Below are 27,553 nucleotides of genomic sequence, written 5' to 3' on the forward strand. Positions count from 1 at the left end.
GGAAAAAAAAATAAAAAATTAATTAAAACACATTTCAAGAATGTATCAATTCACAATTCACTTGGTGTAGATCACTTTGAAAAATGATAGAACCATGAGCATGGCACACTATAATAAGATCTTCAATAATACAATATACAATTTTATTAATCTTAATATGAAGAAAATGATAGATTTGATAGTTGAAAATATTTAGAACATCTTTGGAAAGTTTAAATGTGTTTAGCGTGATTAAATGTTGATTTGTCCAAAAGTCAAAATCTAATCAAGAAATTGTTGATTTGCCATAGACCTCTTCTAATAATTTTATTGTAATAATTAATGGGAAATTAATGTCATTTATATTTTTTCTTTGTCCATATCTCAACTTTTGAAAATTAAAATTTAATGTTTAAAAGATACAACATTCATGGTGATTTATTATATAAAAAAATTGGCATAATTCTATGAATAATCTCCATCAATAAAATGAATAGTATATTCCTTTATATATTCGACAGAAGATTATGAGGTACTATACTGAGGGAAAAATAATTAATCTTTGAAATTTTTAATTTTAAAGTTTTAAAATTTTAATTTTTTTAAAAGTAAAGTGAGAATATATTTTCATTGTTTTCTAAATTTCTTATATAGATCATGAAAAATTGAAAATGAAAGAAAAAATTATTTTCTAGTCATCCTAACTTTTTATTTCCTATCAAATTTGAAATCTTTAAATTATTACCTGGCATCTGGATCTTCTAATATCGACATGCATAAAAGCATGACATACACTAAAATGAGTTAAATGAAGTGGGATCATTTACATAAATGAGATTTTTTTATATAACATGTGAAGATAAAATGTAAATATTTATAATGATGCCCCAGCTAGCATATTCATGGTGATTTGTTATATATAAAAATTGGCATAATTCTACGAATCATCTTCATCAATAAAATATTAGAATATGTTAAAAAGAAAAGAAAAAAATAAAACAATTAATCTATAGGATATGATAGGATCATCATGTCATTTTACTCCGCGATTAAAATCATCTTTTATTAATTGGAGAATTATTATGAAATGGAAACAAACGAGAATAAAATATAATTAAAATTAAATGAAAAGCATTTAAAAATTTAAACCCACTTACATAATTACAAATTTAATTACTTTTATTTCTAATTTTTCTTATAGCACGTTAGTTTAGTTTGCTAAAACATATTATATAGATACAATAATCATTTAAAGTTTACAATTATAAAGTAATAATTTTGAAATGTAACTCCTGCAGATCACCATATGATTTTGACATCAACAACATAGCAAACAAAATATTACACACAACACATGAAATGAAGTAAAATATTATATAAAAAAAAAAAAACCTCTAACCTCAAATTTGGGCGTTTAGAAATGATGCCTTCAATCAGCCCAACTAATTTATCAGCCACACTTAATCAAACAATTTCTTCAATCAAAAATATAAATTTGAAATCAAGAATAGATGAGAAGTTTTAAAATGAAGTTACCCCATCTGCCCCTTTTATATGTTTCTCCTGAATGTTCATGAGCAATGTTCGGCTAACTAATGTTTACCTGCACTCGTCTGGCTACAGCCCTCTCTGCTATGCAAGTCTCCTCTGTCTCTCTGTTCTGTGCGTAGAAAATTGAAAGAGAAAGGGCGTTTGAAGGGCCGAAACAAATCTCTCAGTACCAAGTTGTGAGATTTTTCAGGTGTCAGCTCACGGTTGATTTCCGCTGCAAATTTCGCAGTTTCGTCCTACAAGATTAATTAACTGGCTTGCCATGCATCAGTTGCCGGTTCATTTCCTCCTACAAATCTTGCAGTTTGATTTTGTGAGATTTGCTTCCTAGCATGTCACGCGTCATAAAGAGAAGGTTTGACATTTTAAATCTCGTAGCACCAAACTGCGAGATTACGTAGGCATTAAACTGAAAATTTTTTTTCTAAATAAAATATTATTTTATATTTTATTATAAAATAATAATAAAACGAAAAAAAACTCAAATATTAAGTATGAAAAATTATCTTTACCCCCCCCACACAACCCCTCACACTTTTATCTTCCTCTCTATCTTTTTCTCTCTCTAGTTAGGAGAGTGAGAAGGGGCGTTGGGAGTGAAAGTGGAAAGAAGAATGGGGGAGAGAGTAGTGGGAGAGTGAGAGTACCAACCTTGGGTTTAGTGTCTGTGTCCTTTTTGCCTTAGCCCAAGGGGGCTATTTGTAAGCCTCCAAGGAGTGCTTTTGTGTTGTTACAATCTCATTGGTTGAGGAATAGGGGAGGGACAAGTGTCTCCTAAGGAAAAAGCCAAAAAACAAAAAGCAAAAAAGTGGAGAAAGTGAATGCTTTTGCATTGTTACAATCAAATTAGTTGGGGAATGGGGGAGGGCCAAGTGTTCCTAAGGACAAAGCCACAAGGCCAAAAGCTAAAATGTGAAAAAGTGAGTGTGACCAAGACAAAAAATGAAGGGAAAGCATGCTACTTGACCAAGTGACCTTATCCCATAGAGACACTTGGCGAAAATGGGAATATTAAGGGGGAATTGTAATTAGGGGACAGGAATGGATTAGTAGGAAAGTGATCATGGAATTTAGTGTGTTTTTGTGAGTTAATGTGACAATTGGTGAGGTTAGGGGTTAATTGGGTGGGATTAGGTAATCATCTTTTGGGATAGGGTTAGGAATGGAATAGAGGTTAAAGTTTGATTGGGCCTCAATCTTAGAATTAATATCTAGTTGGGCCTTGGTTTGAGAAAAAAGACTATTGGACTTCAATTTGGGGAGTTGGCCCAACTAGGCCTAAAAGGGAAATTTTAAGTGTATTTATGGGCTTGGTTTAAGGGTTTTATGTACAATTTGGATGACGATTTTTTTAGCAAGCTTGGTTTTGTAAATTGAGGCCCATAGTAAGATATAGACCCACTAGACCTCTATTGGGAGATTTGGGCTCAAATGATGTATGAATTTGTTGGTTTAAATAAAAATGAAAAGTCTTGAAAGTTTGTTTTAAAGGTTTAAGTTTGATGTTGTGTGTTGCGTCTTTTAGCGGAGTTCAATGATTGAAATTTAATGCATGTGTGTGTGCGCTCTTTGTAGGTGGGGTATGCAATGAAGATGGGATTCCTTGAAGATGGAGATTGAAGAATTTTATTCTTTTATTGTTTGTTTTGGTTGTGTATTGTTTCAATTGATTTGAGATGTTTAGTGTTTTGGGACATTGCAAATATGCACATGGAGTTTGGTTGTATATGGGACGATGTAACACATGCTCAAGAGAAAAAGAAATCCCTTCTTTTCTATTTTGCTTTCTGCAATGAGGATGAAATACACGAGAAATGAGAGAATTAAAATCGAGAGAGGGGGAGGGTCTTACACAAGGCACCCTATCATGGGGTAAGGAAAGAATTTAGAATGAAAACCCCTTTTTGGAGCTAATTTGTGCTTTCAGGAATTTAAAATTTTGATATATGATGTCTCGAACAAAGTAAGGTATAATACAGTTCTCAGATATAATAGAGGTAGAAACAGGAATTATCGAATAACTATGAACTGGGGGAAACACTTAATCCGCCCGTTACATGCAAGTAAAAATGGATAGCTCAGAGCAGAATAATGAAAACTTATCCATTGCATACCGCATTGCAGTGTGAACTTCCATTATTTTTCTTTTTTGTATTACAACTAGCTGACACAACTTGCATACTTCAACTTTTTGTAAATACAGAAGCAAATCTTATAAGACAGGTAACATGTTAAATGAATGGAATGGAAAGGAGGGGGGGGGGGGGGTGAGGCAATTAGGTACAGCACTCAACTACATCACAATGAACACAACACTCTACAAATTCTACAATGATGAGAAGAAAAGATCCGCCTGGTTAAATCCACAGAAGTCAGGACCAATTAAGTACTTTGAAAAATCAGCATCTTCACTGCATTTCAAACGCAAGAAGCGAAGAATTTTCTTAATCCTGCTCATGTAATGAGGATCCTTTATTTGATGGCCTGTGCCCATGAGAGCTCCCAAACCTGATGTCAAATGGATTGCAAATTTTATCACGTGTAAATGATTCAACAGGCAAAATTAGAAACAACCATAATATTGCACTGTCCAAGCAAAGATCATAGAGCAAGCCAAAGGTGTTCCACACCAAGATGTTGCGCCATTCTCCTGACACGTAAGGGATGACTTTGTTGCTTTTCTTCCATACCAACTCAAGGTGGATCAATATGGGCAAGAAAGAATTTTTATGTTCTGTAAGTTACAAGTTGGTACTGTTCTCATTCTCAATTAACTCAGCTGAAAATGCAGGGGACTCACTCTCTGGCCTTTCCTTTACACAGCCCAATATGGTGTCCTCTATTAATTCATTGAAAATAGCTTCACCCATCTCCACCCCAATAGTTTCAGCATCAGAACGAATGTCCATCCATATTCCAGATTTTGCCATGTCTTTTCCAACAATTTGATCCAGAGTGGGAGGTGACAGTGGGGGATGGATATGCCACTTAACTCCATCCCATACCTCGAAGATAACGGTTTTTGCATTAGGGATTGGTCGAATGTTTGGTTTTACAAATGACACCCAAGGAGCAAAACCAAAGTGCCACTGAAAAACCTCTACAAGAACTTCATTAATACAATCGAATAGAAGCTTCTGGTCACAACAAAGGTGATTGGGGAACAACTCTACTTCATGAATAAGTGATGGGTCAAGAAGTATGTCTGGAGCAGTCAACCTCATAAAAAATTCATCCCAGTTCAGGCGAGAGGCCTGCAGCACTGCTTTGACATACTCAAATAAGGAGTCCTTTTCCTCCATACAAGTTTTTACATGAATACCCTGTTCACAAGCTGAAGAGTCATGTTCTTCAAATTCAATTTGCTGTGGCTTCACTGGCAGTTCAACTGTCGATTTCAGATGAGAAAACTTTTAGAATGAAAGCAATGTGATAGGAAGTTGGAATGAATAATGAAAGTGAAGTTACTAAAGTTTAAAGCCTACCATGATGGTTTCTGGTGCTTGCAGGGCTTATGTCATCTTCGGTAAATAATGGTTCAAGAACAGATATGGGACTGGGTCGCTCTGGTTTATCCATGGAGCTTTCTAGATGTTCATCCTTCTCAATAATTAAAGATCTTGATGGGGATGCAAATGGAGAAGAAGGTGGTTGAATATCTTCATCTGAGTCCTGAGGTTGAAAAAAAATGGCAAAGAAAAGATAAAGAGGATGGTGGGACTGAAAGCATATAAATATAGGGGAGAGAATCAAAGCCATGCATAGAGACAAACATTTGATACAAAGAAGTGCTTCTATATATTGTGATGGGTGTGATTAGCGTCTTTGCATTTACCAGAAGTAACAATGTGTTTTTAAAAATGTATAAATATTGTACGTTTTGTCCCAATCTACTCCTAGGGTGGACAGACTGAGCTTTGAATTGAAGAAGTGTGCAGTCAAAGCATGTAGATCACCCCTTTAGGCGTTACCAGAAGGTAATTTGTCATTTTAAAAGAAATATTTGTGCAGTTTAAATTTTGACACTTATAAAGCAAACTATTTGTGTGAAACAAACATTTATAAGTGACAATGCCTTACCAGTTTCAAGGATTCAGAAGATCCTTTTTCATCACAAATGTCAGCCGTATCATCATTTTGTTGATTTCTAGTCATGCAAGAGCTACTTGGCTCAGCAGAAACATGCAAAACGTTGTTCTCTTCCTGGAATGCCAAGTTGGTCATTTTTACAATGTCCCTATTAACTGCAAAAATAATTATACAGTTAAAAACACTATTAGAAGTATTTAAAATGCAAACATAGGGAGTTCTTTGAATACTTCTCACCATAAATTGGACAATGGAGATAGAACTTACCTTCAAAACTCATCTCATTTCTACCAGAACTCAAGGTTCTTTCTGATTTAGTATCATGAATATGCTCATCTGAGATATTTGGACTTGAGATCGGAGATTCTACTTTATCAGCAGGGTTATCATCAGGAATGCTTGACAGAATTTTCAAGTTTTGCGTCGATGGACCCAAACAGTCATCCTTTTCTTGTTTGAACTGCGGAGAATTCTCATTGACCCTCCTAAATTTCTCATATGCAGAGAATCTAGTTTTTGCAGTTTTGTGCTCCCGGTCCCTCCTAGGACTGCTAACAGGTGAAAAATTGTAGTCAGGAAGAGAGAGAATCCTCCCCAGCATATCTGGATCCTGCCTGCTTGCGAACCCCTCTTTTTCATTCCCATCGTTCACCATCTCAGAAAGATGTTTCTTGGCTTCGATGTATATGTTAGATACCCTTCGCTCAGGATTACTAGAAGTTTCATGTTCCACAGGGTCTTTTGGCACACCTTTGCCTCCCTTCTTGATGCCACCAAAAGGCTTGGGGATTCTTTCAATGAAGTAATGATTTCTATTTGGAGAATTCATTCCAGAAAGTTCACTGCCTATCCCGTTTCTGCTAGCTCCTAAGTTCTGACGATCATGAGAAAATTTACTTAAACCATCATCAGCAAGAACTCCACGGCGGTCCTTTCCCACAGCATTTTTAAACCTCCTTTTGATTTCAGTGAAGGAAAAGTGGGACGCAGCTCTCTCACTAGGCTCCTTCTTTCCCACACTATAATGAGATTGTAGCGGGGAAGCTAGTTCAGTTTCAGTTTCAGAATTTTTCAAGGCAGCTGGTCCAGGCTTCAAAATGACAATTCTATTTGAAACTTGAGCACTGTCATTTCCCAAAAGGTTTCTGCCATGAGACTTGTTCTTCCTCCTGAAAAAGTTATGTTGTTTACGTTCGACAAGCTCCTCGGATGGTTTTGCATTACTGAGATCCTGCTCTGACAAGTTTGATCCTGTCAGAAACTTGGATTTTTTGTCTTTCTCTAGCTCCTGAGAATCCAGCAAGCTTTGAATATGTTTCACCAAAAGTGAGTTTGGATCTTGTAAGAGTTCCAGAAACAATTCCTTATTTGAATTTAATGTCTGAAGTGCATCCAGGAATTCTTTGGAAGGGTGGGCTTCCCCATCTGTCAGATGTGGACCGTTAATAAAGTTCTGACTTAGAAACACCTTGGTTGCCTCACTCAATTTTTCTTCAGAAACAGAAAACTGCTGCTTTGATTGTGTGTCAAGTTCATCATGCTGGTCAAGCTTCAAGCCATTTAAATTGGTTTGATGCATCTGGCTGCAGAACTCTTCCACTATAGCATTTATATTGAGATAACTTGTAAATTGTTTCTCTTGGTTCTGGTGAACAGGGTTTGCAGATTCTGAGTTTTCGGCTGCATTCAAACCATGGGTGTGAACATTGCACGTTTTCTTTTTTGTTCTTTTGTGGTTCTTTTTTACATGGCTTCCACATTCTGAATTTGATCTTTTCGCTTCTACCACAGCATTGCTTATCTGCTGCCTTGGATCCTGTTCAATGTACATCTCTTCTTCTATGAGTTTCTTCACACTTGGTGGTTCACCAGCACCAGCTGTCACTGCTGTCATCCCTTCAAGATCCTGAGGCATAAATTAGTCAGTAAGATCAATTACATGCACCTAACTCCACTAGTGACTCTAATGTTCTAACATGATGAAGACCTATTTGTCAATACTCACATCAGTGCCTTGATACTTTTCATCAAAATCAGTCAACAGGTCAACTTTACTACTTGAATGTCGAGCACCTGCAGATGAAAAGAAGACAACAGTTATGTAACATTACGTAATTGAATTCAATTTTTTCCCCTTCTATAGATGCTGTTATATATCAGGGGAAAATTTGTAGTAGGATTCTCTTTCCTACCCAAACAATTGCAGGACAGTGGAATGAGAAGAGTAAAAATATGTTTCGCATTTCAGTTTTCTTTATTTTATTTTATTTTTTTCCTACAGAAGGTTTCATGTTGTAAATATAACACCTTGGCTATTCTAAGGGGCTGTGGATGCACAAGATGCAGTGATAAGTGTAACAGTTTAGGGTCTAACTCCGGTGAGGTATTGTCCGCTTTGGCTCACTGGCTTCATGGGTTTTCCTATAAAAGATGTCTCACATAGCTGGAAACGAAACCATTCTTATAAGTCCATAATTTCCCTAGTACACATCCGATGTGGGACCTTGACATGTTCTCCCATCCGATCTCTGACACCCTCGTCAGAGTGGCTTACACGTCTGTGCAGGATCCACTTACATGATAGTACCCCTAGGGTGGCTTTGATACCAAAGGTAACAGTCTTGGGGCCTAACTCCGGTGAGGTATTGTCCACTTTGGTCCACTGACCTCACAGGTTTAGTCCTATAAAAGGTGTCTCACATAGTTGGAGATTAAACCATCCTTATATGCCCAAGGTCTCCCTAGTACACATCCGATGCAAAACTGTGACAATAAGCAATAAAGACAATGCATGCAACTAGTTGAGATGAAGCATGGACCAAAAAAGAGATAAGAAGCCATTAATTAGAAAGAGCAAATGCTTTAAGATTAAAAGTTTTGACCAACGCTAAATGTATGTGTTACATATTACGTAATAGATGGAAAAAGTTGGATGGCTAACAGTAAGTTCTCATGAAAAGTGAATATATCAACAATCAGCATGTAATCAGTTCATAACAAATCTTTTAAAAACAATACATCAATTTGTTTCCAAATATGATTTATTCACAAACACCATGGCTTCTTGTAAAATATTTTTTAATTAAAAAAATCATTTTTTATTATTACCAATACAGTTTTGCTAAATTTTGAGCTTCAATATTAAACTTGAGAGTTGACAGATTAAGAAGTTAAAATTTTGGTACATTTTGCCTCTTGAGTTAATTCACTTCACAAGATTGAAGCCTCAAATCATGCCCAAATTGTTGATCCATAAAACACGCTTTCCCCAAGCTTGGCCCCTATCATGAATCACCCAAGTCAAGCCCAATTCAGTGTGGTATAATAGAATGGCTCAATTTAAAGTTCAGAACTTTCAACAAGTGAATTTTTCAATATTGGAACCTAAAGATAACACAGGAAGCTTTATTCATAATCCTTGGTCAATATTTATTTATTTATTGGGCAAAAGACACTCACCTCCCCTAAGGTTTGGAAAAAAAAACAGAGATCTCCCTTGAGGTTTCAAAAATATCACCGACCTCCCCTGAAGTTTCAAGAATGTCACAGACCTCCCCCAAAAGAACTTGTCTTTTCACAAAATACAAGAGGAGGTTTGTGTCTTTTTGACAAACCTTAGGTGAGGTCCCTATAATTTTTAAAAACTTAGGAGAGATCTTTGGAATTTTTGGAATCCCAAGGAAAGTCAAGGGAGGTTAGTTTCTTTTGCACTTATTTATTTTAGGGCATTCTGGTATTTTTAAATATTCACATGCATTGGACATGCTAACAGTCTTATTAGAATCAGTAAGGGAATTGAAGTTTATGCTAATGCATATAACAAGTCAAGAACACGTTGTCTTCTAATAAATGCCCAAAAATATAGATCCAAGTTTGATATGAAACTGATTCCAAATCCAATTCACTTCAGGGAAATCCAAATGCAACTAGTGTGAAAACCATGCATTTGCAGTTGCACTCCTTTCACCAAAAGAAATTCTTTCTATTTCATTAACAGGGAAACTTTGTGAATAGATTGCCAAGAAAAAACTAAGACATACAGCAAATTTAACAGAATTCTTACCAATAGCATTCTTGTTCCCACGTTTCTTGTCAGAAAGCAGCTTTTGAGTGGATCGACCATTTCGGAAGTCAAAAATACTAATCAAACCTGACATACAACCTGAGTGATCTTTTTCATATCGCATAGGGCGTCTCTGTGACTTTTTTGCCATAATGAACGGATGGTTCCTTGATCTACGATTTGTCAATATGAAAGTTCTTCACCAGCTAGGCACACGAAACCTGATATACAGGGGGAGGTGGGTATCATTTCAAGAAGAGATATCAATTAAAGAATGAGACAAACAAGTTCTCAACTTCTAAACCTGGCTAAAATTTTTAAAAGTGATAAAAAAGGATACCCATCATCAAGCTACAAAAGCTTGATCAGAGGAATTGATACAGGACTGCAATTCTTGATCCAACCATAAATTCTAAAGCAGTATATGTGGATATTATACAACTAATAACCTCTATATCTTTCACACGCACAAATACATAAACACATACAAATCACGCGTCTGTGCATCTGCACCCCATTGGATTGGATTCACAATCATAATAAGCATTAATATGTTGAATCATAAAGAAGAGCAAGAGAAAAGGAGGAAAATGAATATAATTGATTAATTGCAAAGGATGAGTCATGAGAGAAGCAGATATAACTTTCAAACCCCTGAACCAATTTTTAGGCGAAAGAAACTAAGATTCTAGTCCCAGAATTTCCTGAAAGCTCCAAAGAGACAACAAGGATATGCATCAATGGAAAAAAAAAAAAAATTATGCTTTCCTTGGCAGAGTCATACCAAAAAACGAGAAATCAGAATTTTAGAATAAAAAAAAATGAAAACATGAGAATATCCCTTCAGGCTTCCCAATTGAGTTCAACAAACAAGGATGATTGTATGCAGTATAGAAACAGCTTGAAGTAGTAATCACAGGTGAATGAAACACTTATAACAAGAGGATGCTGGGGCCATCACATCTTCGTCGCATTCTAATGAGTCTACTGTGAGGATGATTGAACAAAATTTTGTAAGTTTGTATTGCCCTCAGGGCAAGGCAGGGCCTGCTTTGGCATTTTCTGGTCCTAGTGATCACAGTTCAGTGCTCAAAGAAAAGACAGTTCTACACCTTTTTTTTTTTTTTGTCAACCAGATTGGTTAATATGAAACATCAACTAGTGGAGTTGCAAAAATTTTAGCACCAAAAAGAAAAGACAAGTAAATTTATAACTGCGGAGAAACTAAGAGAAGAAAAATAAGAGATGGAAGCCATGAAACATACCTGAAAATCTAATCTGTTGAGTTCGATAAGGCCGGGAAGAAAAAACTGCCAATGGTGCGATTAAAGAAAACCAGCAAAATTCCAAGTTCACACACTCAAGCCTTCAATAGAGTAAAGCAGAAGTGCTAAAGCTTTGTTTGGCTGGCAAGGAATCAAACTCAAAGCCTTCTTTTTTCCTCCATAAGCCTTAACCAGCACCTCATATTCTCCACCAAGGCCCAAACCTTCGGTAATCCCACCTTCCCTTCCACGAAAACACCAATTCTTACACAATATCTGCTCTAAGCCTTCAAGATCGCCGATTGGAATTTGGTCACGCCTCAATTACCACTTGCCAATCAATCAAACTTCAGTTGAAAAAATCAATCAATCAGCAGCCTCGCGAAGGGATTTGATAAAAAACTTGAGAACCCTTCTAAGCCCTGCGCGCCTTAAAGATTGAAACCCAAATGCTTAAACAACCATTTCAAGCCTCCAGCCCAAAGCCTCACTCCTTCCATCTTAGTTCAATTATTCTGCTTCAAAATCAAACCTTCAAGAATTGAGAAACCAAAGGAAACCCATTTTGCTAAGTATGCAAATCAATAATCTAAGAAGAACTCCATTACAGAAAAATCAGAAGTTCGGCATTGTAGGGTTGTTCACCGACCAAAGAAAAAACAGAGAGAGAGAGAGAGAGAGAGAGAGAGAGAGAGAGAGAGAGAGAGAGAGAGAGAGAGAGAGAGAGAGCCAGATGGGCCAGAAGCACCGACGAAAGTTTCTACTGCTGAATTTCTGGCGTGGGCATTCGGCCATTAGAGGCAGGGGAAAGTGAAAAAAACAGAGGAGAGAGGAGAGGAAGGAGGGCAATGGTGGTGGCCCTGGTGAGATAGAGAGGAGAAAGGAAAAATTAAAGAAAGGTGGGAAAGCAAAAGAGGAGAGCTTTACAATGGTGGAGTTTTAGGATCGCAGAAGAAGAATTGGCGACAGTTGGGGTTGTATTGGGGACCCATCTCGGCTTTCCATGGAAGAAAAGTTTGGCGGGTTCCCATTTTTCTTTTTCCTAATTCCACCTTCAACCATCATCAGCGTCACCAGACTCACCACCCCTCATCCTCTCTCTCTCTCTCTCTCTCTCTCTCTCTCTCTCTTCACAACATGCAGCTAGCCAGCCACCGGAGAAAAATGGGCGAGGTGACAGATACAGAGGAGAGAAAATCAGTGTTCTTAATTGGCTTCACACTCAATCCCGCGTAGAATTTGCAACCATTGAGGGGAGCGTTTTATTAAGTTCTTTACCCTTTTTTTTTTAATTTCTTTTTTCTTTTGGTGGCTCTTAGCCATATATATAATTTATTATGTGCAGATGTAGAGCTTTCAATAATTTTTACATGTTTTTAAAAAATTAACATATTTGGATAAAATTTATATTAATTCTTTAAAAATATATACAAATTTAAAATATTACTTTTTTTCCCCAAATACGTATTATAGTTTCTCAAATCAAAATTTTAAATTAATTTTTAATAAAATATTCTAAAGAATCAAAATAAAGGATACTTAAGACAATTTCATGAAAACTTTCAAAAGTATTTACGTCTCTTTATAATTTAATTTAATATGATTGGCTAACCCATGTGTTATTGAGAAATAATAATATTAATTTAGTGTGACCAACTAAGCATATCACTCATGTTATTAAGAAATTAATAATGATGTCATCATAAAATAAAATACTTTACTACAATATTATATATGTAGTAGCCAAATTTTTATAGTCCAAATCTTACCCCATATCTTCCTTTTTCTTTAAATAAATTATGTATCGACATTTTACTATACTTAAATATTCTAATTATTAGTTCATATTTGTTTGATTATGGAGCATAATGTAGAATTAGACCGTCTTGATCGTTTGTTGGATAAGAATAGTTGGAGTTTAAGCTTTATATATATAGCCCCATTAGCTAATATGACAGCCATAGGTTGTTATTGTATTTAAATTGAGTAATTAAATAGAGGATGAAATGTTAGGTTAGTATTTAATTAAGAGTATATATGGATTTCTACCTTTGAATTTAATTTTTATAAAATAAATAAAATTTAATGTAATTTTATACTATATTTTATTTAAATCCACACAAACTCAAATCCAATACTTAAAATCCAAACTATCTCAAGCAAAGGATGAGTCTTATATATATGATGATTTCAATAATGCAGAATCGGATCATTCGGGTAACTTGTTGGGTGAGAGGAGTTGGAGTTTAGGGTAAATGTATGAACCGAGTTCCATTGATTAATGATTGTACAAAATAAAATAGTTTATAATCATAACTAGTAAAGCCAAAAAATTAAGCCGAGGAAGAAATCTTAAGTCTAATATGGCGATTTCAATAATTTTTTTGAAGGGCATAATATTATTATATTGTTGTATAGGTTAGATATTTTGAAAAATTTTACGTGGGAGTTATACATATGTGTGTGTTCAGAGATTAAAATTTAATGGGTTGTTTGGTATCGCTATCAAAATGATGAAAACGAAAATCAAAACCATAAACAAAAACTAAAAATGAAAAATCAACATCTTGTTTGATTGATTTTTTTAGAACTAAAATAAATTCAAAACTATTTGTTTTTATCCTTGAATCAAATAACAATTACAAAATATAATTAAAATAATAAAAGTACAAGGTAATATAAATTTACAATGCTATAATAAAAATAAAAATTATTATAATTATTTTACTCAATTATTATATTTCAAATTTTACTTTAAAAGAACAATCTTATAACAATTGAAATATAATAAAAATATTGTGTAAATAAATTTTATTACTTTTTTAAAATTTATGAATATTTTTTATTTTAATTATATTTAAATTCATATAATCATTTTTTTCTAATTTTAATTAAAAAAATATAGATAAAATGAATGGTTTAATGAAAAAAAATAATTTTAAATACTAAAATATTCTAATAACACGTTGACAAAACAAGTGAAAACATTAAATTTTTTTTTTTCAATTTTTTAAAAAGTATGTGAAAGTCATCAACAAAAATAAAAAACTAACAACATAAATAAACATGTTTTCATAATTTATTTGTTCACTCTATTAAAATAAAAATAAAAAATAAAAAATAAAAGCAATGCCGACAGGTGCTAGGTCAACCTTTATTCATAATATAAGTAATGTTCTGTGAAAATAGTAATAGTAATCATGCCTCTAATTGTATTCAATTCTTCTCTTTTAAAAAAAAAAAAAAAATCTTTCCATTTTGTTCTATGATGCAATAAATTTTGAAAGGTGAATAACCAAAAAAAAAAGTTCTTTCATTTAATTAATTGAGGTTTAGTTCCTGTGATTGAAGAAAATTGTAGGTAGTAATTGATGGGTTTAATTTTGAACAGTAATTTGATGTAGGAATTAAGAAGGTGCATGGTGATCGGAAGACAGATGGTTGCAACCAATCTTATTAGCGTGTCATTGTTTTGTTTTGTTTTGTTCTCTTCATTTTTCTTTCTTTTTGGTAGACAGACCCAACCAACTAATCATAATGTCATTTGAGACTTGAGATGGAGGTTATCCCCAATTGCCTGCACATCCTCTCTCTCTCTCTCTCTCTCTCTCTCTCTCTCTCCATGTTTATATATATATATATAGCTCACTCACCCTACTAAGCATGCAATGTTGGGTTTTGAAAACTATCATTATTTACTGTGGCAATGATGATTTCGAGTTTTACGCAAGGAAAAATATAATTATATTTATATATTTGAGACATAAGAATGAACGTGAAAATGAATTGAATCGAATCGAATTTAACACTATATGTTACCATATTCTCCATTTAAATTTTCATTTCATTTTTTTCTTACTTCATTTTATTTTATAAATCAAACATCAGATACAAATATGTTAAAGCTTAACATACATTATTAACTCACAACCTTAACTTCTAGGTAGAGTGATAATCTAATAAATACACACACACACACACACACACACACACACACACACATATATATATATATATATATATATATATATATATACTCTTTGCAAATTAATCATTCTTTTTAACTAAAGGAGGGCAGCACCACCATTTATTTATTAATATACCTTCACTTTTGGCGGAAGAATACGTGGTTACAAGACAAGCATTGAAAGATTACAGATAAAAAAAATTAAAGGTTTCTAAAAAACAACACCAACAACCAACCAAAACAGGACTACAAATTTAAACAAAGTTAAATAAGAAACAAATCTAAACAGGCCTATCAAAAACAAAAATAAAAAAATAAACTAAAATAAAAAAATCTAAACTAATCAAACAAAAATCGAGAGGATGAACTAATAACGAAAGGAAGTAAGACCCAACATATTCATCCAAAGGATACCTTTCAGAGAACGTGATAAAAATGTTGTTTTTTGTAAATGACATTATTTCTCATTTCTCATTCTCTAGCCAGAAAATCAGCCGCACTATTGTCTTCCCTATATTGATGGATCACCATGAAGTTCACTCCTTCTAACTTCACCACGAGGTCCTCCCAAAAATCTCAAATATACCACAAGGTACATCTACTTTTCCGAAGTCAATTAACAACAATCCGCGAGTCACTTTCAATAATCACATTAAAATAATGAAGTTATTTGCATAAACGAATTCCTTCGAGAATTGTTTTTAATTCCGCACTATTGTTCGTACCATTGCCAAAATAGCTTGAAAATGCCGCTTTCACCATGTCATGGCAGTCCCGAATAATTCCTCCACCTTTTGAAGTACCCGAATTGCCCCTACAGCTCCCATCACAATTAAGTTTTATTTACCTTGCTGGGGGTTTAACCCACAAAACAATTTTTCCTAATCTGGCGCAAATTTCCTGATTCTGAATTTGAAACTCTTTCAAAATTGTAATGTCTGATATCTTCAATTTTTGAAAAGAATTAGAGCTCTCAGCTAAATAACTAACTCAGTATTAAACACTTCTCCATGTCTGATCTGCGCTTTGATAAACTCCTTCCATTCTTGCTTTGCATCTTCAATTCTAGAGACACCACATAATCAAACACAGAATCGGACAGATTAAAATACCTTTAATAGATGATTTTCGAGTATAGTGGAACCAGTTTGCAATTCTATTTTTCTAGGGAATGAATCGTTGGAAAGGAATACCCAAGACCACACTAGTCCAACGCCAAACCTCTGAAGCCACCTCGCCTAAAGAGAGAACGTGATCAGTATTTTCCTGGATTCTCTTCACGCAGCAATCATAAGCCGAAATCATCGATATTCCTTTGGTATGAATTCTATCATCTACTTCCAAGCATCTAAACCAGACTTTCCATACATACTACTCAAGAATTATATATGAAGAATGGGCTGCCATGTAAGAACCCGAACCGTGATGAATGAGTTTAAATAAATAAGAAATAGGTAAAATTGGAATTTGGATAGGCTTCGTCGATGAAGCTAGAGTTCATCGACAAAGGCCATGCATCTCTCGTAGACGAAGTTCATAGGCTCGTTGATGAGGAGAAGCTGAGGAGTTTCGGGAACCGATGATATCAGGATTCGTCAACGAATCCACCGTCTTATCGACGAGAAGACTATACGACCTCGTCGACGAGTACATCATTTTGTCGACGAGTTTGCCCGAGCCAAAGGGCTATAAATATCATTTTTCATTGCTTAACCATTAAGAAACTCAAATATTCTCTCTCTCTCTCTAGAATTCTCTCTACACTTTCTCTCTCTAGAATTCTTCTCCGATCGTTGTGAGAATTGGGAATCTGAAGTTACCACGAGGATCGTGGAAGGATTCTCTATAAGTTCTATGGATTGGAATCCCGTTTCGGAGTTTTTTGGGTTTTGGGGAAAAATCGAGGTAAGGCTCGGTTTTCAATTCTGATCCGGTAGTTTTGTAGGAAACAATGTTGTGAATATATTCTGTACTGTGATTTGTAGGTTTTGGAACTCGGTTCGCTGTTTAGGGGCCTTGGAGTTCGGGATTTGTTATTAGGGGAAAAGGTAAAGGGAGCTATGTTAATATTGATTATTTTTGAAATCGGATTCGGTGGAACTGTGGTTCACGGTCCTGTGTGTGTTTTAGCTACTCATTTGGGGAGATCTAACGGGAAAAACTATGGTTTTTTCATGATTACAGTTTTGGAAAAAAGGGGGCGATGGGCTATATCCCTGGTTTTGTTGTAAACCAAGCGTATATGTTGATTTATACTGTGTTATTGGGATGGCCGTGCCTTGACTTTTTTAAACTGTATTTTTTTGGAAAACTATGATTTAGATTACCAAATGGGTGTGGTTTGTTTGGTCATATGAGCATGTATATGTGTGTGACTTGTTGAAATGCTAGTAGGAATGGGGTTCTGAATTGTTCCAGGTACTGAGAGTGTCTGGCTCTATATCCAAGGGCGTGAGCCTATACCGCCAGATCAAGCCGAAGGGTGTGGATCCACCAGTTAACGCCGGTACGATGCCATGGGAGTCGGGGACTAGCCATGTGCCGGTGGGGCCATGTTCGCGTATTGGCTATAGGCCAACGCCGCATGTCACGAGCCGGCTTCGGGCCGAAGGGTGTGACGACACCGGGATTGATGATCATGTGTGTGTGTGCTTGTATGCACTGTTGTGAAATTAGTACTAGATTGCATTTAACTACGTGTATGTTGTATCATGATAACACTCAAATGTCACACACCGATATAACCTGTGTTCTTCCTTACTGAGAGGTGTCTCACTCATGCTCTACGTACATTTTTATAGGTCCTTCGAGTAACCGGAACTAGCGTCTTAGTGTAGGGAGCGTAGTGGCCGGTGTACTGCGGTTAGTGCTTTGGTAAGTGCTAGGATTGTATTTGGTCGGTTGCATTTCTGGGATGTGTTGAGCATCCAATTGTACGTTGTATGTTAGATCCTATTTCTGTTCATATATAGACTCTGGTATGGTACTGCATATGTATATAGAATGACCTTATTTCCGCTGCATATATGATTGTGTTGGATGTGTATAGGGTGCCTGGAAACCCCACGGGGTCGGACCCTCATCCTTTGTACTATATCTGTGGATGATTTGTATGATACAGGGGCAGGTTAGATTACATTTTCACCCCTAGGTCCCATTTTTAGGGTCGGGGCGTGACATGCCATGCATGCATTGTAAAAAATAATTTTAATTATATGATTTTTTAAAGTGGTTCACATTCTACACTCATGAATATTGGTGGTTTCAATAGCCTATAAAGTTTCATATACATGTATTGATTGTTTCCATGTGTCCCATAATTTAATGAGATATGTATAGACATTCTTGATTTGTGAAAAGTTAAAAACTCTTCGTATTTTGTTCTTTGATGGATTGTGCAAATAATGAGGAAGCTGAAAGGTTACAAGAATTAGGTGAAGGGTTCCTAGTCTTCTATATATAAGGGCTTGTGTATTTTATCATACTATCCCATGAAGTCTAAGGAAAAGGCTAGAAGACACTTCACAAAATAGTAGTTTTCTTTTTGGGTTTAGAGACAAGAAGATATTCTAGTCTTCTAGTTTCACAAGTCGAGTACAATGGTAGGAGGTAACGATTTCTTTAGCTGCACGTGTTTATTTTAACAAGCTATTATGACTATTATTTTTACATTTGGTATCAGAGTCATTGCCTCTGTGTCTAGAATTTAGTTTTTAAATTTTATGCATTGCGTCTTGTCTCTATATAAGTTTGATGTTCTAAGGTTTAAAATTGATGATTATGTGAGAAATTTTGTTTTTTGATGTGTGAAGATTGAAAACTAAAGTGTAGTCTCAAGAGGGGGGGGGGGATGAATTGGATTTAAAAATTTTCTTTTAATTCCTTTTAAGAATCCTTAACCCCCTTTACTTCATTTAATCAATTCTTGACTTCTTGTTGATTTATCAAATACACAATAAATACTTAAAACAAAATTCAATCCACAACCACAACACAAGTACTTAAACAATCAAGTAACCAATCAATCAATTTTCCAATCAACCACAATATCCAAACTAAGATATAAGATTCAGCTTTTTGTTTGTTTGCAGCCCTGTATATATGAAAGTTTGATTCAAGTCCTGTGGTTGATGCAAACCCTAAGATAATGAATTTGCTTTCTCAAAATGAAGTGCAATATAAAATCCAATACTCTTTCTAAAAGCTTAGATGTTAAATAAACTTCCAGTTAAAGAGTCTTTGAGTGTTTCACCAATCAACGTACTCCCTTATGATTTTCGCAAAGTATGGATCAACCAATGTACTCCCTTTCTATTTCTGCAATCCCAAAAACAAATTAATCTTAAGTTTATTTAATATCTAATCCATGTAGTATATATGATTGAAGAATTTAAAACATCCACGCAGTTTATATATATATTGAAAGTAAAGAGAGTAAGGGAAAGAGAGTGACACCGGATTTTTATGAGATTCGACTTATCCCCAACGTACATCCTCGCCTTTGGCAAACCACCAAAGGATTCACTAAACCAGTTCCTTTTTTGGGTGGAACAACACCGTTACACACTCCTTCAATAGGCTAGAGCTTGTCTCTCCAAGTGATACCCCTCACTCGATCACTCCTTCAATTAGGTTAAAGTTACACCTCTCTAAGCGATACCCATGCTTAGCCAATGATCCAAATACCTTGGAATCATAAAAAATACTGCAAGAATACAAAATAGTATCTGCGTACAAAAACACTTTCAAACAGCATAGATTAGTACAAATTCAGCACTATGAACTTCAAGAATTTAAATATATATCAAGATGAAATAGAATTAAACCTCAAGTATAGAATTCACCAATATTCTTCTTAGATGAGGATTAGCAGTAGGAATAGATTAGGAAGATCAACTCTTTCATAAATTCAGCAATATTAGCTGGGCAAAGATTTGAGCAAGAGAGAACAACTGGTTTGCAAGATAGCTTTCAGCAGATTTTTCAATTCCTTGGTTCTTGATATAATTTGATTTGTAAAACCATGTATTTATAGAGGTTTTAGGAAGAGTTTCTTTGTTCCCCACGTTGCTTGGAGTGTCCACCAAGTTTTTATAACATTCATATTTGAAAAACTAATTTTTAAAATTTTCCCGTTGAAGTTTAAAATTTTGAAATCCCGTGAAGTCAGTTGGTTGGACAGGCGACTGGGTAGTGTATTTCACAGGGTCAGTTGGCTAGACAGGTGACTGAGGCCTTTCTGTCTTCCAGAAATAAATTCTATTAATTTTTCAGTATGCTGGCTCGACCACATTCAAAAATGGTTATTAGTTGGGCGTGTCAGTCTGCTGACTGATCTTAGTTGAAACTGTAAGTCAGCTGGGCAATTTATTCATTCTAGTGTTTTGTCAGTCAGCTGGCCAATCTTAATGTTTTCTAGTCAGTCGGTTGGCCAGTCCACTTTTTGAAAATATTTCATTTTTCATTTTTAAACCATTTTGTTATTTGAAAGACTTAAATGTAACTTGTCAAAAATATTTTCCATGGTTTTTAAAAATCTGCTCTTCTAAGTCCATATTCAATCCTAAAAGAGCTTCAAAAATATTTCAAAAGATATTTAAAATATGAAATACTTACATAAAGACTTCTAGGATTTTGAACATTCTTGGTACTTAAGTCTTCATGCATGCTTGTCTTTTTTTTTAGCTATCTTGCTTTGCTTTCTTTTTGCCTCTCTTGTTTTTCTTCAAGCTTTGATATACTTTCAAGCTCTCTTTCATATACTTCAATTTTTAAAATATCATCTTAAAATCCATGCTTTAAGCTTCATATGATCAACCTTCTTTGAAATATAAGCTTTTAGCACATTCTCTTTCTTAAACCCTGAAATATCATTACTCAATCAAATATGTTAAGTTTCTCTTGTTTGTTAGCATCAAAATAAGATGTTAAACTTTGTAAGACCAACAAAGATGATATAAATTATTATCATATGAAGTTTTTGGACTTCATTAAGGCATCAAGTCTAATTCTTAGTTTTTTTTTTTTTTTTACGAAGTTTTTTATTCTCATAAAGAATTAAGAGAATAATAAGTTATGCAATTATATTATGTCAAAGAAATTTCATTTTATGGATGATTATAAAGTATTGTTGCATTGACATCTTATGATCTAATAGGAATATCTTAAAGAGCATTGGATTAATTCATATATCATGTTATTTATCACTAATAGTAATTATCACTTTGTGATTATGTCCATATAGGGAAGTCATTGATTTTATAATCTAGTTAGTATGAGAAGGTAAATTTGTTAATGTGGTGAGGATTGCCCTGATGCCCTTAGGATAATGGGTAACTTTATCATATTAATTAAATTTACTTGTCTCACTAGTAAATTCATGCGTTTTTGCAACCTCAGCCCATAGGAAGGTAGAATTTACTATATAAAGTTTTAAAATTTTAATTCATAGCATTTAAAAGTCATTTCTTGGTTTTGGAGCTTTTTCTTTAGTTAATAGTGCACAAAATATTCCAATGCTTGAAGATAATAATTTTTCTGACTAGAAGGATTCCCTTATGTTGACTCTTGGGTACATGGATCTTGATTATGCCATTCGGGAAGCAAAACCACCTACCCCTAAGGATGGTGACGCACAAGAAGTTTTTGATAAGCATGAATGGTGGGAGCGAACCAATCGTTTAAGTCTAATGCTCACAAAATCACATATGGGAAAGAGCATTAGGAATGCGATTGGTGAGCATGAACATGTTCAAGACTTCTTAAAGGTAATCGAATATCAGTTTTTCAGTTCTAACAAAGCTCTTGCTAGTACCCTAATGAAGAAATTCATTAGCAAAACTTTTGACAACTTTAAAAGTGTTCGAGATCACATCATGGAAATAAGGCAACTATCGGCTGTAAATGGGTCTTTAGGACCAAGCCCGATGCTTCTGGTAATGTCAAACGATATAAGGTTATACTAGTTGCTAAAGGTTTTACTCAAAGGGAAGGTATTGATATTCATGAAACGTTCTCTCCGGTCTCGCAGAAGGATTCATTTAGGATAATCATGGCTTTGGTAGCTCATTTTGATTTAGAGTTACACCAAAAGGATGTGAAAACGACATTCCTTAATGGGGATCTTGATGAGAAAGTATACATAAGGCAACCTAAGGGTTTTAGTGATGATAGTCATAAAGTTTGCAAGCTAAAGAAGTCAATCTATGGTTTGAAACAGACTTCCTGTCAATGGTATTTAAAGTTTCAAGAAGTTATCATCTCGTGTGGTTTTGATGAGAACATTGTGGATCAATGTATATGCCTTAAGGAGAATGGGAGTAAGTTCATTTTCTTGGTCCTGTATGTAGATGACATTCTACTTGCAAGTAATGATTTGGGTTCGCTATATGAGACTAAATAGTTTCTCTCTTGAAATTTTGAAATAAAGGATTTAGGTGAAGCCTCTTCTGTCATTGGCATAAGATTCATAGAGATGGACAACAAAGGATTTGGATTTGTCTCAAAAGGCCTACATTGAAAAGGTTTTAGAGAGGTTTGGTATGAAAAACTACAAGTCTTTAGTAGCTCCCATAGTCAAAGGGGACAAACTTTGAAAAGACCAGTCACCCCAAAATGCATTGGAAATGGAGCAAATCAAAGACATTCCATATGCATCTGCTGTGGGAAGTTCAATATATACTCAAGTTTGCACTAGACCTAACATTAGCTTTGCCATTGGATTATTGGGTCACTACTAAAGTAAACCAAGATTCCAACATTGGGTAGCTGCAAAGAAGGTGATGCGATATTTGCAAGGAACCAAAGATTACATGTTGACTTATAGACACACTGATTTTTTGGAAGTAATTGGGTATTCAGATTCAAATTTTGCCGGTTGTGTAGACAAAAAAAAGTGAACCTCTGGATATATATTTCTTCTACCTGAAGGAGCTATATCCTGGAGGAGTGTGAAACAGAAAATTATTGATACATCTACTATGAAGGCAGATTTTATAACCTACTATGAAGCATCAACACAGGCCTTATGGTTAAAGAATTTTATCAATGGTCTCAAAATTGTTGATTCTATACAAAGAACGATAAAGATTCTCTGTGATAATTCTGCTGCAGTGTTCTTTTCTAAAAACAATAAAAGTGGAAGTAGAAACAAGCATATCGAAATAAAGCATCTTAGTGTGAGAAAGTGTATCAAGAAAAAATTGGTTACAATTGAACACACCACTACAGACTTAATGATTGCGGATCCAATGACCAAAGGTTACTGGTTATGCAGTTTAAGGGTCATGTGGATAATATGGGCCTTTGTGGCATTAAGTTTTTTCTTTTCTTGTACTTGTTGACATTCTGTCACACAGAGAGTTATTTTGATGAATTATTCAGTATTATGCGTATAAAGATAAATTCATCATATCCATCGGGATATTAAGGTTGGACTTGAATGACGTTGATCATTCATAAAGTTTTTCCTAAAGTACTTACTTATGAAGTATTATGCATTGTAACACATAGAAGGGAATGCTTGATAAATAAAACGCTACCGCTATGGTTCCTTGTATAGTATGTCTTAAGTGAGTGGGAGTTTTCACAATAAAGAATATGTGCATGCAATTATAGTTTTATCATGTCTCATGAGGATAAAGAATATGTTTATGTGAACCAAGTGGGAGAATATAAAAAAATAATTTTAATTATATTATATCTTAAAGTGGTTCACATTCTACACTCATGAATATTGGTGGTTTCAATACCTCATAAAGTTTCATATACATGTATTGATGGTTTTCATATGTCCCATAATTTAATGAGATATGTATAAACATTCTTGATTTGTAAAAAGTTAAAAACCCTTCCTATTTTGTTATTTCTTAACATGCATGAAGCTTGAGGGTGCATCCAAGCTAGCAGGGCACCTCTTTTGATAGAACAATTGCTTTCCCAAGCCTCCGTTCATTCCAATAGGGGTGTATAAAAATTACCAAAAAATTGAAAATCGGATCGAAACCATAAACAATTTGGTTTTTCGGTTTTCAGTTTCGGTTGCGATTTTAAAAAATAAAAATGTTTGGTTTTGGTTTTATGTTGAAACCGAACCGAAAAAAACTGAAAAACTGATTTAGATATATATATAGCTAGTAAAAATATAGCATGCAATATAGCCATATAGCTACTATAGAAAATAAAAATCCTCAATAAATTTTTAAGAACTTTATGAAAAATAAAGGTTATTTTTGTTAAAAGTGTCAAACAGATTTTATTTTTTTAAAATTATTAGTCCCTATAAAAAATTAAAATGCTTAATAAATTTTCAATAACTTTATGAAAAATAAAGGTTTTTTTTTTTTTTTATCGATTTAAAACTGAAAAATTGCAACCGAACCGCTACATTTTCAGTTTCAATTAAAGCATAATTTTGGTTCGGTTTTGGTTCGAAAATCTTAAAACTGAAAATTTCGGTTTGGTTTTCGATTCTAGCCAAAACCAAACAGCCCCAAACCGTGTATAGTCCTACATTCCATCTCTCTCTCTCTCTCTCTCTCACACACACACACACGCACGCACACACAGTTAACCTTGTGGGGGCCACATGCCTTCGTTAATTATGTTTGGCATGCCCCATTACAGCTATATATATTAACGCATCATGTCCCAACATTAGGGATCTTTCAGTACTTGCATAAAAAACTGACCCCATCACTCACTTGTCTCTGTGTGTTTTAGACTGATCCATCTTATGACAAGTTAATCACCATAATCAATCAAGAAGCTCGACTAGAGATTTCAAATCTTGAACATAAATAAAAGGTAATATTTTTTAAAAAGCTAAAAGAATCATTTACTAAGGTAAACAGTAAAAAAGAAAACAGACAAAAGGGAATAAAGAAGGCTGCGAGGGGCCTAACTTAAAAAAACTAGCAACGGCGGAGTAATTATATATAAAAAATTCAACCGAGGGAGTTCGGAATCCACCAAAGTTCTGCTTTAAATGAAGACTAACATAGTATTTGGGAGCATGAATTTCTGATATTGAATTTAGATTTGAATGAATTTTGACAAATTTCAATCTAGTTTTATACTGCATATTATTTAAATCTAATACAACTCTAAATTTAAAACATTTCCAAACATAGGGTTAGTATAGAACTTGATTGAAGATCATAGCAGTCCTTCTTTCCAAGTTTTGAAAAATCCTCCTTGCATTCTTTCAAATATCCCAACAAATTGCGACTAGGAAAAAAAAGAATTAATTGTGTGTCTTTGATCGTGACATTTGTTAACTTTGGTGCAATCCTCCCAAGAGAGAGGTGAATTGGAAATTTAAAAGTTCTTCCTAAGTTTATCTAATCCAATGACAGTATAACTTAACCTAGGGTCGTCTAAGCATTCCCCAATAACTCAGATAAATTACTGAGCAAATATTTAAAAAATTAACACAATCTCAGTATTTCCCAAGCATTCACAGAATTTGAAATATAAACAAATAATGACGGAAAATTAAATAGTGCAGGGAAAGAGAATGACATAGGATATGTTATCGGGATTCGGCCAGCTGTGCCTTTGTCCCCACCTTGGCTCACAAGTCTAAGGATTTCACTATGGCTCACTTAATGGGTGGAGTAACACCGATTACAATCAGGTCAATTCATGGGACTGACCTCAACCTACAATTGCACCTTATCAAAATGGTGCACCTAACTTTCTTAACAGGGTCTAAACCAGTTCGGGACTATTTAATAGGGCTAGTCTTCCTCTTCAGGCTCACACCTGGAATACAACAAATGTATGAAAATTTGCGTACAACTTTAAGTGCTTCTACACAAGCATATATGTACAACAATACAGTCCAGATAAATATGCACTTACATATGATATGGATTTAATGCTCAGGTGAGATCCAATATGTAAACTCTCTAAGATGTGTGAGTGTATGTATATGTGAGAGTTCAACCTTTGATTCAAGATAAGATATTCAACATACACAAAATCAAAGGAAGTTTAACACAATCCAAATCAAATATCTCAAGGATATTCTAAATGTAAAACAGAATAGATATTTTGGATTGAAACTTGCAAAAATAATATCAAAGATTATATGCAAGCTTTCAAGTCTTGCAATTTGAATGTCAAGACTAGCAAGCTAAAAACAAAATCTTCACAATCAAATATTTATATATGAAATATTATGGGAAAGATTAAACAAGCAAGAACTCTCAAAAATAGATTTTCAAGTAAGTATGAATATGTGAGAGTTTTTGCCAAAGGAAATGATATGAAAAAGTGTATGCACTAACCACAACCACTTCCCTTCAATCTTGCAATTGATTTGCAAGAGATGGGAACAACTAACACTTACTCTCACTTTCAAAAAGATATTTATAAGAAAGCATGAATGAGAGATTTTCAAAATATGAGCGTGGAATGAAAAGAATATAACAAAAGAGTATGAAAATTTTGAGAGAAAAAATCTAAATCACTTTTGCTAATCTCATTGTTAATTAAGCCAAATGAAGTGTTATATATAGGTGGGACTTAAAAAGTAACTGTTGGTGTAATGACCTGCTTAATTTCCATACATTTTTTTCTTTAAATAGTACAAATCAGTATAATAAATCTAGCCGATTATAATCAACCTGAACCCGTGGGTACTAGGGATATAATAGAAACACAAAACGGAAGCCTAAGCAGTAGGAAACATAAAATCATAATATCATAAACACAAAATCATCCATCTCATTACTAGAGTTACTAAATCCATTGTATTCAAGTATATACATCCCAAAAAGAAAATCTTAGAGTCATTTCCTACAAAATCCAACCGACCCTACCAAAACTTACCCCTCAGAGAGGGTAGATCAACTGTACTATTTCAGCGGAGCTTTATCTGCTCTCCTATCAGGGGCTCCTAAAAAATTCATATAATTTGGGATGAGACACCTCTTAGTAAGGAAAATAAACTAATACTAGTGTGTAGCAATATGAGCATTTCTGTGTTATACATATAATCATATACATAAACATAACTAGTAAAACTGTATGTATCATTTCTGGGAAAAACATGTATAATCATAGCATATCAGAACATATAGGATTTCTTTAAGCATAATCCACCTCATATAATAATAATAAGAAAACAACACTGGTAGGTTAGCTGACTGTTGTCATGTATTACTCTCACATAACTAGGTTGTGTGGCTCGAAGGAGGGACCTGACAATGGTTGGCCAACCACTGCCAAGTCAAAAGTACAGTATGTAAGTACACTTCTTAAAACCCGATCGACTATCTGTCCTCACGCTACTCCGTACAATAGTGTTAACACAATATCATGATGATCATGAACACATAGCAGCGGTACCGTGAAAGTGTTTGCCTAAACCAAGCCAACCAGGTTCTGATATCATATAGCATATAATCAAACTGCGATACATGGATATTTCATAGTAATATTTGTCAAGTTAATATCATCACATTATTTTGCATATATATACATCATGAAAATCATCAGCCCATACACTGGCAAAACATATCCATAACTCAACCCGTACGCCGGCAAAAGATATCCATAGTTCGGTCCGTACGCTGGCAAATCATATAAAATTTTTGGCCCGTACGCCGATTTTTCATTATAAAAATTCATAAT

General features: G+C 34.4%; 1 protein-coding gene across 2 annotated transcripts; it reads right to left on the bottom strand.

Moving 5' to 3' along the window:
• Positions 1-3,619: 3,619 nt before the first annotated feature.
• LOC131166054 (uncharacterized) lies at positions 3,620-12,183 on the bottom strand. 2 transcript variants are annotated; one of them, XM_058124282.1, is made up of 7 exons: positions 10,948-12,183; positions 9,683-9,903; positions 7,625-7,692; positions 5,887-7,525; positions 5,611-5,774; positions 5,016-5,202; positions 3,620-4,918 (listed from the first exon to the last, which is right to left on the bottom strand). In XM_058124282.1, exons 2-7 carry the CDS (start codon positions 9,831-9,833, stop codon positions 4,272-4,274), a joined length of 2,856 nt encoding a protein of 951 aa, XP_057980265.1. In that variant the 5' UTR covers positions 9,834-9,903; positions 10,948-12,183; the 3' UTR covers positions 3,620-4,271. The 2 variants fall into 2 exon arrangements, with proteins under 2 accessions (XP_057980265.1, XP_057980264.1); XM_058124281.1 differs by lacking the exon at positions 10,948-12,183 and adding an exon at positions 10,467-10,587.
• Positions 12,184-27,553: the final 15,370 nt, after the last annotated feature.

The sequence above is a fragment of the Malania oleifera genome, chromosome 10 (genome assembly GCF_029873635.1).
Source record: "Malania oleifera isolate guangnan ecotype guangnan chromosome 10, ASM2987363v1, whole genome shotgun sequence".
Classification (NCBI taxonomy): Eukaryota; Viridiplantae; Streptophyta; class Magnoliopsida; order Santalales; family Ximeniaceae; genus Malania; species Malania oleifera.

What these genes read in the sequence shown, in the direction of transcription:
- LOC131166054 (XM_058124282.1), bottom strand. Translation starts at nt 9,833, where the DNA reads ATGGCAAAAAAGTCACAGAGACGCCCTATGCGATATGAAAAAGATCAC. An exon ending in TGGGAACAAGAATGCTATTG is followed by an intron (nt 7,693 to 9,682) that starts GTAAGAATTCTG and finishes TTTCATCTGCAG; the next exon opens with GTGCTCGACATTCAAGTAGT. An exon ending in AAGCACCAGAAACCATCATG is followed by an intron (nt 4,919 to 5,015) that starts GTAGGCTTTAAA and finishes TGAAATCGACAG; the next exon opens with TTGAACTGCCAGTGAAGCCA.